The 16,049-nt window shown below is 34.2% G+C and overlaps 1 protein-coding gene across 1 annotated transcript; it reads left to right on the top strand.

The window, feature by feature from the left end:
• Positions 1 to 13,607: 13,607 nt before the first annotated feature.
• Positions 13,608 to 15,555, top strand: LOC148196770 (protein NODULATION SIGNALING PATHWAY 2-like). The gene is made up of 2 exons (XM_088093508.1): positions 13,608 to 15,437; positions 15,535 to 15,555. The coding sequence occupies exons 1-2, from the start codon at positions 13,926 to 13,928 to the stop codon at positions 15,553 to 15,555; spliced, it is 1,533 nt and encodes a 510-aa protein (XP_087949634.1). The 5' UTR covers positions 13,608 to 13,925.
• The last annotated feature ends 494 nt before the right edge of the window (positions 15,556 to 16,049 follow it).

Here is a 16,049-nt window from a genome sequence, read left to right as displayed (position 1 = left end):
GTTGCACAACACAGAATCAAGCTAACTATTAGAGTATCAACAAAACATGGCCAAATCACACAAGAAAAATAGGTATGACACATCATTAAGCTCAAAACTCACATGGTTCAAATTTCTTTCACAAAAGATTTAATTAAGAAATTCTCAAGTCAACTCAATCAACAAATCATAGAAACAATCCACTGATATCAACATGACTCATTTTTTTCTCTTGAATTCATGATCATTCCAGTTACTGATTAAAACTCTCAATCCAATGCAAATATTTATTTTAAAAAAAAACAAAATAGGGAACAAAATTAATTGTTTCCCCACACCCCGAGACTTAAACTATGCATTGTCCTTAATGTATGTCTTATATGTAGAATGCAAAGAAAAAGTATGAGGGAACTTACCTCCTTCATGGTGGAAGGAATGCTAGTAGGACTTCATTGGAAAAGTCATCTTGGATAGGAATGTTATCTTTTCCCTTTTTAATCCTACTAAGATGGTCAACTACTAAATTATGTGACCCACTTCTGTCTTGAATAGGAGTCAACTTGTCCTTCTCGTTCTTGACCATTGTGATTCCATATTTCTCCACATGTATAGGGCCCACCCAAGTGCTGTCAAAATTTGAATATATAAGATCTTTTTGTAGCAACTTGATTTCCTCCTTCTTTACAACCCCCATCAGTTGAGGATTCAGTCTTCCTTGAGGTTGTCTCACTGGTTTAGCATCCTTCTCCAAAACGGGTGGTTATACCCTAGATGGCAACATCTTACTGCCTAAGGTAATCTCAGCCACCTCAACATCACACTCGGACGCCACAGAAGTATCATCTATTAATACGGCGTCCTCAATATCACCTGCTTTACAGTTTCATTTTTCGTCCAAAATTAGGCACGACATATTTGGAAAAGAAAAATTGTTTACAACATCACTTGATAAGTCAATACAAAACAAATAATGATCTTTAATCGAGTGCTTCCCAGCTTCCAACATGTTGAATCGCACCTTCTCGTCTCCTATCTCCATTGTCAATGATCCTACATGCACATCTATCTTGGTTCGTGCTGTCATCATGAAGGGTCTTCCCAAGATAATAGTTGTTGGACTGATTCCTTCATCATCCTTCATGTCCAAGATATAGAAATCTGCAGGAAAAATTAATTTGTCTACTTGGACAAAGACGTCCTATAGCACACCTGCAGGGTTAACTGTGCTACGGTTGGCCAGTTGAATGACCACACCAGTCGTCTTTAGAGGTCCCAAAGATAGAGAAGTAAACACTAATAAAGGCATTACATTTATGGAAGCCCCTAAATCTAGCATGGCATTGTCAAATTTTGAATTTCCAATAACACATGGAACATAAAACATACCTAGATCCTTGCATTTTTGCGGTATTTCAATATGCTTCCTAATCAAGCTTGACACATTTCTTCCCAAATTCACAACCTCATTATCCCTAAAACGCCTTCTATTTGTGCAAATTTCTTTCAAAAACTTGGCGTATTTAGGGATTTGTTGAACAACATCTAGCAGGGGAATATTAATCTCCACCTTTTTGAAAGTATTTAAGATCTCTTGGTCTAATTCCTTCATTTTTTTGTTTCTCGGCTTCAACCGATTTGGATATGGATGGAGAATAAGATGAAGAAGAATTTTTAGAAGAGTTAGAGAATATTAACCTGGATTTATCAGTGGTAGTCTCAGGTGATGGTTCAGTTGATCCTCCATTGTCATTAATTTGCGCTCCTTCTTTCTCCTTATCTTCATCCTCTTGGGCTCCTTCAGGGCCTTCTACTTGCTTACCCGTTCTCAAAGTAATAACACTTACATTTTGCGGGTTGATCACTATTTGTGCAGGTAGTTTATTTGACTCCTTAGCCTCTAATTTTTCCATCCTCTGAGTCAACTCTACAATTGATTTCTTGATTTCTGAATTTTTCTCAAGTATTCTTTTCATGAAATCTTGTAGTGACATTTCAGGTTGAGGTTGCTGCCTTTGTTGAGGTGGAACATAAGGTTGTTTGTTCTGTTGATACCTATTGGAGGATGAGTCATGATAATTTTGGTATGGTCTATTTCCTCCAATCATGCTTGTAGCAAAAACTTGAGATGGATTTTCCATAGTGGTTTCCATCAAGCTAGGACATTCATCAGTATAATTGTTAGTTGAAATGCAAATTCCACACTTATTAGCAATTTGTGGAGTTGAGGTTTTAAACAAGCTTGCAATCTGATCGAGTTTGCTTTCTAACTTTATTCAATCTTTCATCTATCCTCTTTTCATCAACTACACCATTATCATTTTCATGCACTCCCTTCAACAAAGTCACTGAATTTTCTCTTGTGTCATATTGTTGATTATCTACTACCTTCCATTCTATTAGATCTATATCATCTTCTGGTGACCTATCTAAGAAAGATCTTCCGCTTGCAGCATCTGCCCATGACCTATCAGTAGGACTTAAGCCTTCATAAAAGCTTAGAATAAAATCTTCCATTTGGAGTTGAGGACATCAAGCACGTAGTTTCTTGAATCTTTCCCAATACTCACTAAGATTCTCTCTATCTCTCTGTCTTATATCTTGTATTTCTCTACGAATGGCATATAATCTGAATGCAGGAAAATACTTTTCAAGAAAGAGTCTTTCAATAGTTTCCCAATTTGTAATCCGTGTAGAGATAATACCACCAATCTTGAGCTGCTCCTTGAAGAGTAAAAGGAAAAGCTCTCATTTTAAGGCTCTCTATTGTGATTCTAGGAGATCTAAAGTTTTCACACAACATATGGAATTGTCTCAAGTGCTTGTGTGGATTCTCCCTTGATAACCCATTGAACTTTGGTAAGGCATTTAACATGTCAGGTCTCAACTCCCACTCCTCGTAAGGGTATTCAATGTTACTTCGGATAGTTGTATTATGGGAGGTGGCTAACTGTCTGATGGTTCTTTGTGTCATATTGTTTGGGTTAGGATCAGGTAAAGGATTGGATGGTATGTTTGTGACTGGAGATAATGAAGGTGGTATGGCTTCAGGTGTAGGAAGTGTTCCTTCAATAGAACACCCAAATTTCAAACTTCTCCGTAGCTTACGCAAATTCCTTTCAACTTCCGGGTTAATTTGATAAAATTCTCCCAGGTTAGCTCTGGTCATGCACTACGTAGTCTGCTTGAAGTTGGTTATTTGTTCTTGACTTCTCTTTTTCTTTTGTTCTTGCTTTAGAGAAAGATTTCAAATAAGATATAAGAGAGACTTTGTTTGGGTCCACTCCCAAGAAAGAGAGATGCGTCACAATGGACAACTTAAGTATATTTTTTGTTCCTATTATTATATAAAAAGATATTTTTAAAAAAGGTTTAATACCTATTTTGGTCCCTCTTTTCGTACGGTCTGTTCAAAGTGGTCCTCCTTTTTTTCAAAAGTTCACTAACATCCTACTTCTCGCCAAAACGATGCACGTTAGTCCTTTTTGGTTACGGCGTTAAAAAGACTAACGGCACAACTGCCCAGCTGGCACAAAACTGATGAGTTGTACAATTTTGGTTGAGGTGGCACTGTGACTTCATTATGTGTTAAAATAAAATAATTTTAAATTTCCCTAGGAAGATTGATGAGTCACCATTTTTCACTATACACTTAGCTTCCAACACCATATTTTGTTAGTGAATTGTGCTTAATTATCAGTTATTCTTGCATTTTCATTATTTGGGCTCGATTTCAAGACTAATTCTTATTTTATTTAATTTGAATTACTTGGGCTTAATTATTTCAATCACATTTGTGTAGGACAATCACGGTTGAATGGTTGAGAAAGGATCTGCTGAAGATGACCGAACGGTCTGCTAAAGCCATCACCAAACGGTCTGCTAAAGCCTTGACTGAATGGTCTGCTAAAGCCTGGAACGAACAGTATTCTAAAGGAATGAAAATTGATCAAACGGTCTACTGAAGACATGGCCGAGCACTACACTATCGATCGGTTTGTTGAAGCATTGGTCGAACGTCTACTGAAGACATGACAGAACGGTATGTGGACGCATATACCGAACGGTCTGTGAAAGCTTACACTAAATTTTAAACGAACGGCAGTGCATGTGCTGCTTGAACCGAACGACATGAGCCTTTCATGACGGAACGGTGAGCTAGAGCGTGAAATGGACGACCACCATTAGAACGAACACTCTCAGCAATTGTTGACCGAACGGTCAGATGAGATACATTTTGACAATTGAAGAGGGTGGCCACGTCAGTGTTAGAAGGCCAGTTTTGTCTTTTGGGGTCTATATACCCTAAAATTCACCTTCACTTGACTTAAGTCTTCCAGCCGCCAGTTATGTTTTGTGGGGAGCATCTTTTTCCTCCTCCCCTTTGGGGAGGTTTTGGTTTGTTTTCATTTTTATTTTTCATGTATTAAATCTCTGTGTTTTTAATTGTAATTTTCACTTTACGTTTTTCATTTGATGCTGTTGAATCTTTATTTTCATCTACGCATTACCTTCGTTTCCAATTCTGTTTTCACGTTTAGATTTTGGATCTAATTTGTTTCATTTTCCAATTCTCTACTTAATTCGTTGCATCCAGTTCCATTGTTTATTTCCAATTGTGCATCTTAATTCTGTCAGATTTTAGCTTTCCAGTTCACGTTTTTCAACTTTGTCCATTTATATTTTTCAGCTTATTTTCACTGCAGCTTCTGTTTGTGTTTTAATTTACGTTTTATAGTTGTGTTTAGAAGTTCGTTTTGCTTCATTCCAGCTCTGTATGTTCATTCCAGTTCTACTGGTTTAATTTACTGTTCATCGCATTTTCTGCTTCATTTATGCAACGTTTTGAGCTTCTTCATGTAGTACGTTCAGTTTTAAAATAATACCGTTCGGTCTCTAACATGCTTCATTGTTAGAGACCGTTCGACTTTTTCTGCGTTTAGTTACATTGTCTTGCTGTATTACCGTTCGTCTTTTATACTGTGATACCGTTCGGTCATACACTTCTGTGTAGGACCGTTCGGTCTGTTCGTTGATTTAGCGACCGTTTGCTCATTTCCTCTTCCGTTTTTTAGAAATCGTTCGGTCTCAATGTTATTACCATTCGGCTTTTACTTCTGCTCTTCATTTTATAGTTTACTGTTCGGTCACTACTTTAGACCGTTCGGTCCTTCTTAGCACCGTTCGGTCCTTCTTAGCACCGTTCGGTTTTAACACTTATTGTTAGAACCGTTCGGTTTTCTGCTTTCAGCTTTTAATTTTGTTTGGTTGTCTTTAACTTCCGATTTCAATTTAGTTTAATTTTCCTTGCAAAAACACTTTCAAAACCCCCGCACTACATGTTTGACCTAAGTCTCGAACAACATTTGGTCCTTGAGAGACGACCTATGAGTCACTTCCTAGCACTATACATCATTCTTATTTGCACATCAAATTTGATGGGCCACGACAGCCGCATCAAAAATCTAATCTTGAGGTTGTGCTAGGATTACAAAGAAGAGTAATAAACAAAGAAGGGATAGGTTAAACTGCTAAAAGCAATAAGATTAATGCTAAAAAGTTTTCTGATTTGAGTAAACCTTCTTCTATATCTTGTTTTTACTGGAATATAGTTGCTCACTTATCCAAGTCATGCTATTATAAAAAAGTTGGTGTTCCAAAAGGAAAATTCAAGTGGATACCTAAGGAACCAACTCATGCCACTAGAAGTAAAGGCCCCAAATTCATTTGGGTACCTACAACAAAACCTTATGACTTATTTATAGGAAACTGAGATGGGCTGAAGGGACAATGGCTTTAGGAAACCTCAAATGTGAATTATATGCTCCTTGAGTTCTTTAAGTGTGGTAACATGTTCAAATTCTGGCAAAACATCCATCATTGATATATTGTACATTCATCTTGATGTGTGTGATGAACTTTGCTTGATTGGAGCGAAAACATTGTGTGAAAAACTGTGTCTGCGCTATGGATTTTGGATTGGACTTTTAATTAATTAGTGTGGACCTACTCACTATTTAATTAAATACAACAACATATATATAATGGTTCGAAAATAAATAATTAGATAAATCTAACATAACTTTACTTATAATATTATATTAAAAAATAAATTTAAGTCATTATCATCACTTATGTAATATAAATAGATCTTATATTTATGTAGAATCTCTAATGCTTTCGGATCTTTGATATATATATATATATATTTTAAAGAGTATGTAAAAGTGTTTTCTCAGCATTATAACTCTAATATTTGAGATATATAGATAGAGAAGGAATTTGATGGTCGTGTATTGTGACATGCCATGCTCCTCAAATTGCAAAGATGAGGTAAGGAAACGCGTGCAGGTGGAGCAGGAGTCTCTAGGATTTGTAGAATTCATTGTCTTGATCTTGGAAACCTGGTCTAAAAAACTCATTAAATCTTTATTGGATTTTGCATTATTTGAAGAAATCAGAAATGGTAGAATGAAATGTCGAGATGAATAATCATGGTTGTTTCTTTGTATCTAATGGGACTGCCTCCTTGCCTGGTTTTGAGGAACATGCCAGCCATTTGATTAGGTAATAACTCTTTGGGTGGCATTTATGGGTACTGCAACAATCTCATAACTTGTACATATCAAGTCAACCATTGACTTTTTTAGTCCATCAGCTACTAAATTATTATTAACTATCACTGCCACCACTCTCATTATATGCTGTGCCCAATTATTTAAAGCTGTGGGCGTGGCTTGTGCCCATTTAACCGAGGGATACAAACTTTAATTAGTTGCTAGCCCGACAACTCAATGTCATTTTCAGACAAGATTTTGTAGGGGTTACCATGATCTATCAAGTTCCTCATTGCCGACCACATAGCTACTAGAGAAAAACATGCATGTCTCTGAAAAGTTGTAAATTGGAAAAATTCTTATCTCATAAGTGTTAATCATGGTGTTCTGATCACGTAGGTTTTGATTTGGCGATCTCTAATTATTATTAGTTAGATATAAAGACAAATTATAATATATAAATTATAACATATCTCACTTTACTGAATCACTCAAGTAAAATTGAGTTAAATACACTGATACAAACGTGCTTTTACAGTCGATTAATCTGAAGAAGAGATAAAGTATCAGTTCAAGAATAATGTTGTGGAAGCAGTTCTTTGTTGTTTGCAGTTGGCTCACACATCTTCAGATTCTAGAATTGCAACCTTTGTTGCCGAAAGTTGGTTCAGTTATAAAAACGGAGTTGACACTCACTAGTATATGCGCTCTAAATACTTTAATTAATGACATCTGTATCATATATAATCGGACGGTTAGTTATTGACGAATGGTTAGATGGTAAGCTATTATCGATGAATTAAACGGTCCAAAAGATATTACCACTAATATTAATTAACTTAAAAGAAAATATGATTATTAACAATTAAATTATAATTATGTTATAGTTATTCTAAAACATATTTAAAAAATTATAAGATAAAAATAAATGATTATATTTATTATGCATTAATTATTTAAATAATTGAATTTTTATTAATTTTCACATTTGAGCATCTTTTATATGTCATATCCTAATTTGATCAAATAAATTTAAAAGGAAGAGTAACAAAAATAAAAACACACATGACATAAAAAAACAGTTATCTCAATTCCATAACTTAAACATTTTTAATAAATTAACATAGGAAATACATTTCTTAATCATTATTTTTTCTAATTTTGTTGTAGGAATCAGATTAAAATTTTAACTTTATTCTATAATAAGGTTCAATTTAAAATGTTTTGAGCGTTAATTATTTATTTGAAGTTCAATTAAGTGATAGGTGAAATATATTATTTTTCCAGATTCATTATAACTTTAACTTTATCCTGCATAAAGAAAATATGCGTTTTTCTAACCAGTTTAAAAATATTTATTTACTGAAATCCTATTGCGCTCATAAACTCTAAAAGCGATGCACTTTCAACAAATTTCGTTTTTATTTGTTACAAGACATTGGCCAGCTTTTGTCTACGAGTATTTAGGAAAAAAAAAATATTTTGAATACATAAATAATTTATAAAAATGATAACAAAGAAAATATATTAATGACGTGAAAAAATAAAATACACATAAAATATTGCAAAAATAATAAAAGTATGTCTTATTAACGTTAAGAGTGCTTTAAAGATATATAATTTTATCGAGAAATTTAAATCTACCAACTAAGTTCATTATTATTTTTTAGTTTCAATGAATTTGCTAATTGAATTTTATCAGAAGTAGTGGAAAAATAACTCATAATCAGACTTAATTAGAAGTGACTAAAAATATAATGCTTTTCTTAAACGAGGTATTTATTACCCTTTAAAAATGTAGTGACTTTGTAAACAAAAAATAAACACTATATCATTATTGCTTAAATTGAATTCGGTAATTAAAAGGTTCATATAAATTGCAACAATATTTATGTTAAGAATTCAAATTTTTCACATTTGTTGACTTGTTTATTTCTCGTTAAATATCCTAAGAATATATTGGTTAGTACTTATCTAAGTTCTTTTACTGATTGTTAAACAAAATATAGATATAAAATGTTAGAGTCGTTTTCTTTTCTTAGTTGGTTTTCAGATGGTTAAAAAGACAAGTAATTTCATATTTCTAGGTTTTTCCCTACAACTAACTTAAATAATTGATGACACTAGTCTTGAAGCATAATTTAAAACGGTCGTACATATGTTTTTCATTGGAGCTATTTATGTGCAATATATATTATATAAACTGTCGGTTAATGCAATTGCTAGTCCACAAGTGTTTTTTATTTTTTTCAATTGGGGGTACAGTAGGGATGACAGAGAAAATGTTGGAGTGAGAGAGATGAAAGAGAAAGGATGGAGAGGAATGAGAGAGGTGAGTAAGGGTTTTGGGGTTTCTTTTTTTTTTTTTTAAGTTTTGAAAATGAAAATTATTAAAATACCCTTAACCTTAAAACTCGGAATCCATACTATATAAGGATATTTTTGTCTACTAAAATCTGGTACACATTGCTAAAATGTACCAACTGAAAAACAGGCGTACGCGCGTTAGCAAACCCCATATATATATATATATATATATATTATATATATATAATATATATATATATATATATATATATATATATATATAATATTTTAGACACGCCAGTTACTATAAAATATTGGAGTGTATGTGAATGATTTAAGATCCGAGAAAGAGAAGGAAAAAAACATTTTTTTGTAGAATACTTTTATTAAATGAGAAACAATTACATAAGGTTGGGTATGATATGAACGTCTACTTTCAATTATAACTTTATTAGTTTGGGATAGATTATTTTTAATCATTTAAGTTTAAACATATCTCTTTAATCTCTTAAATATTTAACTAAACTTGATTTTAGTTCTTAAATATTAAATTTGAAAGACTACAAATAATTTTTAAAAACTTACTTTTTTAAAATTTTAAGACACTATTTTTTTTACTATGGGATTAACATGAATTAATCATTGTAAATATATTATGTAAAATTTTAAATACACAAAATCAATAATTCCATCCTAATCTCGTTATAGTAAAGTGATATCCAAACAGTTTGAATTTAAATATACGAAATCATATCAATATCCGAAATTATTAAATTACAAAACTTATTTATGCTTTAGAATTAAAGGAGAGGACATATATTTGAAGCGAATAGACGGAAAAATTGATATTTGAAATTTTCTTAAATAGGTCATTTTATTGGTAAAAAAACATTTTGCAAACTAAATTCTAACACATAATTGTATTTTCTTTTGTGTTGAATAATTAATACATAATGATGACGTGAAAATTTTATACTGTTCTCTGATTGCACATAAATAATATAAGTTTTTTCTTTTCAAAATAATTATCTTTAAATATCACATCGCGATTAATTAATGATTAATTGATAATATTTTTCTCTGACTGTCAAAAGTATTAAGAGTCCTGGGTCAGTAAGTAATAGTCCTATCTACTGCTATCATATATGTTTATATCCTTTTGTGATCTTTCGGTAATATGATCTCCAAACACATTTACTCTGCAATTTCTTTAGGCCCTGTTCTTTTGAGTGGATTTGAGAGGATGGATTTGAGGGGATTTGAGAGGATTTGAGAGGATTTGAAGATAATTTTTTTTGTGGTTTATGTGAGTGAATTTGAAGGTATATGAGAGTGAATTTGGAAATAATTTTTTTTAATTTGTCATGTCAATACAATTCTATACTAATTCCTCACAAATTTTATTTCCAAATTCACTCTCATTTACCTCCAAATTCACTCAAATAAACGACAAAAAAAATTATCTTCAAATCCTCTCAAATCCCCTCAAATCCATCCTCTCAAATCCACTCAAAACAACAGGGTCTTACTGTTATGGGGGTTAGATTCATTCTACCATATAAACTTAAGTTGTTTGTCAAGGAAAATTTGTAAGAGTAAGTTCTATGTTATACTAGAATGTTCATTAGATTTAAATAAACGATAATAACTTCGTTTTTATAAACGTTACATGTCAATTTATTGTATTTTTGTTTTTATTTTATTTTTTTATGTTTTTTTCTCATGTATTATTGTCATTGCTAGTATCATGTAATAATGTTAGTGTTAAATGTTAATATTTTATATTTAATTTATTTTTTGATTGAATTGAGTTTAAATTTGTTTAAAATTGAACAATGTTAGTCTTTGTAAAAAATATAACGAAATTAATAATTAAGTTTAATTACAATTTATATATTTATGTTAAAATAACGTGTTTTAGAATTTATATATCAAACAATCTTACTTAAAATTAATTTTATTTTTTTAATTTAATTTCTTTTAAATACTTATTTTAAATTTTATAGTTTTTAATTTTTTTTGATAAAAATGTTCCTATCCACCTTGTGATTTAAGAGTGAAATATTCGTAGCATAATATTGACACTGGTATATGAAAAAAAATCAAATAAAAAATCATAAAAGTTAAAATAAAAAAACAAAAAATACTACAACTTAACACGTAACATTTAGAAAACAGTACTAACGTCATTTATACAAATATAATGGGGAAAAAATCAATTTCACATGAAGATTAATTGAACTAACAAAAATAAGAAGATTAAATTGGGTAAATACCACAGAAGTTAAGACCAAAATAATAATTAATCCATGGTTAAAATAAAAGGACATCCCGTGTAAATTAAAGAGACAAAAAAGATAATATACTTTGTTTGGAAAATTATATTTTACAACCCAAAAGGTTTTTTTTATTCATTTGATTATATAGTTTATTACTATTCATGTTCTCTTTTTCTTATAACTACAAAACCTCACTTTTATTATGACCGTAGTTGTCAAACGTCGTTATTGGTGTCAAACAATTTTTTTTTTCATTTTGTTTTGAGGAAAAGTTTGTCAGAACATGATCTACTCATTTTTTCTTAATTTTTATTTTGTTTCAGTAACAATTGTCTCTAGTTTTACAGTATCCTTATCTGTTCATAATATCTAGACATAGGTTATATACTGATTGGAGAAGTGACAGTTTTTACAATTAGACTCCTTCATTGGCCAAGAGAGACGAATATAAAATGCGATGAGTCAACTTTCATGAACATGAAAAAGTCAAGCTCTGTAGCAAAAATCAAAGTACGTTTTCCAATGGCATGTTTACAAGTATATGTACGTAAATCGATTCATACACAGAATATTTATAACTTTTAGGTACGTAGAAAGGCATTTTACGTGTATATATACTGCACATTGTTAACGTGTTGGTTAGCACTAATCACGGGGTCGTCTTCTAATAGGGCTATTTAATTATGTCCCTTCATAATATCTCAAGGTGCTTAGTTTTGTACCTGTGACACAAACACGATCTCATAATTAAATGAAGAGTGATTCTCCCTGCACCTCCGTTCTTCCTCCTGCACCTCCAAAACATATTTTAATTCCAATGATACCTTTCACAGAGAAACCGTATTTTGAACTGCGGCAACTTCCTCCTGCATCTCCAAAACATATTTTAATTCCAATGATACCCTTCACAGAGAAACCGCAATTCGATCTGCGGAAAGCACAAACCCACCAGCGCAGTTCAAAATGCGTAAAGCACGGAGATCCCACCGCATTTCGATCTGCGGCTGAGACAAACCGCACTTCGAAGTGCGTTAGATTTTTAGGGTTTAGTTTTTTAATTTTTTTATTAGGTTAGTGTATATTTATTTTATTAGGTTTTATTTTTATTAGGTTAGTATAATAAATTTAATTTTTTATGTTAGTTGTTAAATAAAATGTTTTGTTTTAATATATTTTGAATTATTTTATTTGTTTGTTAAATTTTGTTGAATTTGTTATTTTTCAACATATTATTATTTTCTTAATATATTATTTATTATGTATTTAATTTTATTTAACTTTTTTAATTTTTTATGAAATTAAAATAATTATTAAATTGTTTATTGAATTAAATAATAATTATTATATGTAATGTTAAATATTATTTTGAATTTAAAGTGCAACAATTAATTAAAACGCACTTCGAAGTGCGATTAGGAAACAATTAAATAGATAGGAAACGCACTTCGAAGTGCGGTTAGGAAAGAAACAATTAACAATTAAATAGATAGGAAACGCACTTCGAAGTGCGGTTAGGAAAGAAACAATTAATTAAAATAGGAAACGCACTTCGAAGTGCGGTTAGAAAAAAATTAATTAAAACGTACTTCGAAGTACGGTATTAATTTTTGATTTTTTGTTAATAAAAGGTAAAGAAGTAAAATTGGAGGTGCAGGATGAAGGCAGTGAGGTGTAGGAAGAATCACTCTTAAATAAAAAGTAATTCTACATCAAATTAACTTGGCTCGTCACGTTTATTGGCGGCAGCATCGATTATTGCAACTGGGAATAACGCAATGAAAGAGCTCTAGGCATGGGTGGGATCATTTATTTAAAAACCCTAAACGAGGAGTTATGTCACTGAATACGTTATCGAAAGTATATGTGTGTGCCCTTAAAGGTAGACACTCCATAGCCCTTCGTATATTTAGAAGTTTATCTCGGTAATGAAAATTGTGTGCCCTCCTATATTCTAATTGAGCTCTGTGGAGACTTTTTGAACTTCAACCAATGGCAGAGGAGAAGACATTCCCCCCAAGTGCTGACGTGGGATGAAGATGGTCTCGGCCAATGAGAGAGCGACACTTCAAGATGACGTGGCTAGGCCACTGAGATAGGCTCGAGAGAGTTTTCAAATTTTTTTAACATTTTTCCTTTGAGATACCACTATGAGATATTGAGGCCTATATGTCTTTTTCCTTATGCATCGTATGAGGTTAAAATTAAACTTTTGAACAAAACTTAGCTTTCGTGTTGATGATTTCTATATCATGTTTATGAGGACACAAACGTATTTCATCCAAATAACTTCATCAAAATCTGTAAATATGAATAAAAAATTTAACAAATTATATTAAAAGCATAAGTAATTATATCTTTGTATATAACGCAATATTCAACTATAAATTTTTTTTGAAGATGTATTTTTTTTATAAATTAATTCTTGATTTCTTTGATTGGTAAGGAGGGAATTGCAAGATAAGTAGAAACAGAAGGAAGGGGTTATGAGTAAATTAAAAGTTAAAAAGTTGTATAAATCCATAAAAAACGGCACTAGTAATGATGAAGAATAGGTAATATTTTATTGAAATTGAAAGAAACATAAACTGGGCAGTCATCGGCCGCAAAACTCTGTAGTCACCCATCAATTTTTGGACTTCTACTGTCGCATGCTCCAGACCCTTCTTCCCTTCTTCCATCCTCAACCCCTTTATAAATCTCCCACCCCACCCCACACAACACAACACCATTTCTACATCTACCCACACCTTCTTGCTATTCTCTCTTCTTTTCTCCCCACCCACCAACATACTCAACTCCAACAACCATGGAAATAGACATTAACACAGACATCGATGCAATCCACAACCTCCACTTCTCCGGATACACTACCATCACCGACACCACCCCCTCTTCTGACGACGACTACGGTTGCAACTGGAACCACTGGTCCCCCCTCGTCAACTGGGACGCCTTCACCGGATCCCACGATGACTTCCACCACCTCATCGACTCTATCGTCTCCGACGGTCCCGCCGAGTACCCCAGCCCCGAAGACCAAGCCGCCAGTAACTCCCCCTCCGCCTCCATAACCGAGGAAGATGACGCCGAGGAAGAAACGGCTGCCGCCGACGATTCCAAGGGCCTAAGACTGGTCCATCTGCTCATGGCCGCCGCGGAGGCCCTCACCGGCGCCACCAAGAGTCGTGACCTGGCTCGAGTGATATTGGTTCGGCTCAGGGATTTGGTGTCCCACGCCTCGCACGGCTCCAACATGGAGAGACTCGCCGCCTACTTCACCGACGCACTCCAGGGCCTGCTAGAAGGCGCCGGGGGTGCGCACAATAACAGCAAACATCACTACTATATCACATGTGGGTCCCACCACCCCCGCGACGATCATCATCATCAAAACGACACCCTCGCGGCCTTCCAACTGCTCCAGGACATATCTCCCTACGTCAAGTTCGGACACTTCACCGCCAACCAGGCCATCCTCGAGGCCGTGGCCCACGAGCGCCGAGTCCACATCGTAGACTACGACATCATGGAGGGCGTCCAGTGGGCTTCTCTCATGCAGGCCCTTGCCTCCGACAAAACAGGTCCCCCGGGCCCACACCTTCGAATCACAGCATTGTCCAGAACCGGCACCGGACGCCGCTCCATCGCCAGCGTGCAGGAGACCGGGAGGCGGTTGACGGCGTTTGCCGCATCCCTTGTGCAGCCGTTCACGTTCCACCAGTGCAGGTTGGATCCCGACGAAACGTTTAAACCTTCCTCTCTGAAGCTGGTTCGCGGAGAGGCTTTGGTTTTTAACTGTATGTTAAACTTGCCGCACCTGAGTTACCGCGCGCCCGATTCGATTGCGTCGTTTTTGAGTGGAGCGAAAGAGTTGAAGCCGAGGCTGGTGACTTTGGTGGAGGAAGAGGTGGGGTCCAGTGTGGGAGGGTTCGTGGGAAGGTTCATGGACTCGCTGCATCACTACTCGGCGGTGTTTGACTCGCTGGAGGCTGGGTTTCCGATGCAGGGGCGGGCCAGGGCCCTTGTAGAGCGGATTTTCTTAGGCCCAAGGATAGTTGGCTCGCTGGCCCGGATATATCGGACGGGTGAAGCGCTGGAGGAGAGAAGGTCATGGGGGGAGTGGTTGGGTGCGGCAGGGTTCAGGGGAGTCCCGATGAGCTTCGTCAATCATTGCCAAGCGAAGCTTCTACTGGGTCTTTTCAACGACGGATATCGGGTGGAGGAGTTGGGGACTAATAAGTTGGTGTTGGATTGGAAATCTCGGCGCTTGCTTTCTGCCTCCCTTTGGACTTCTTCTTTTTTTTTTTTTTTTTTTTTTGTTTTTTTTTTTTTTTCTTTTTCCTCAGACTCCCATTAATTTATTTCTTCCTACGAATTAAGCTAATTATTTCATATATGAGGCTCTCTTTCGATAGTTACCAGTCATACAGGAATGAGTAAAAACATCAATTATTCGCATGACGCAACTTTTCATCTCCTTTGTGATACCAACTTACTCAACATGCAACAAACTCATCACAACTTCCAAACATATATTATATTTCCAACCTTAAAAACAACACATTCTCTATCTCTTCTTTAATCTACTTTTTCAAATTTAATCTGTTTGGTATACTGGACTTGATTTTTCAATTCAGGCTAGGACAATCATATTACAATATTATAGTCAAAAACATTTAAAAAATTTTCATTGTAAAATACGATGTGGTTTATGTTCTTGTATTGATGTTTTTACGACAACACACCCATAATTTGAATTATTCGAAGCTTTTGTCTCCATATCTCTGTAAATATACGTTACTCTTTTGTCAAACCTGCAGGCTCCTTTGTTTTCCTCCTCTTATTTTTAGTTGCACTTTAATATCACAGAAGCGTTATTTTAATACTTTCAAGTGTGTGAAATTTTCAACATATAGTGTGCCCAACCTAT

Source organism: Vigna umbellata, chromosome 6 (assembly GCF_029865625.1).
Source record: "Vigna umbellata cultivar VRB3 chromosome 6, Vumbellata_1.0, whole genome shotgun sequence".
Lineage (NCBI taxonomy): Eukaryota > Viridiplantae > Streptophyta > Magnoliopsida > Fabales > Fabaceae > Vigna > Vigna umbellata.
Note: the sequence above shows the minus strand (reverse complement) of the source record. Positions and strands in the feature narration are given on the sequence as shown.

Bases quoted from the DNA above. Each gene is read 5' to 3' on its own strand.
- LOC148196770 (XM_088093508.1), top strand. From the start codon at position 13,926: ATGGAAATAGACATTAACACAGACATCGATGCAATCCACAACCTCCAC. The intron at 15,438-15,534 runs GTTTTTTTTTTT...CTCTTTCGATAG, and splicing joins TTTTTTTTTTTTTTTTTTTT to TTACCAGTCATACAGGAATG.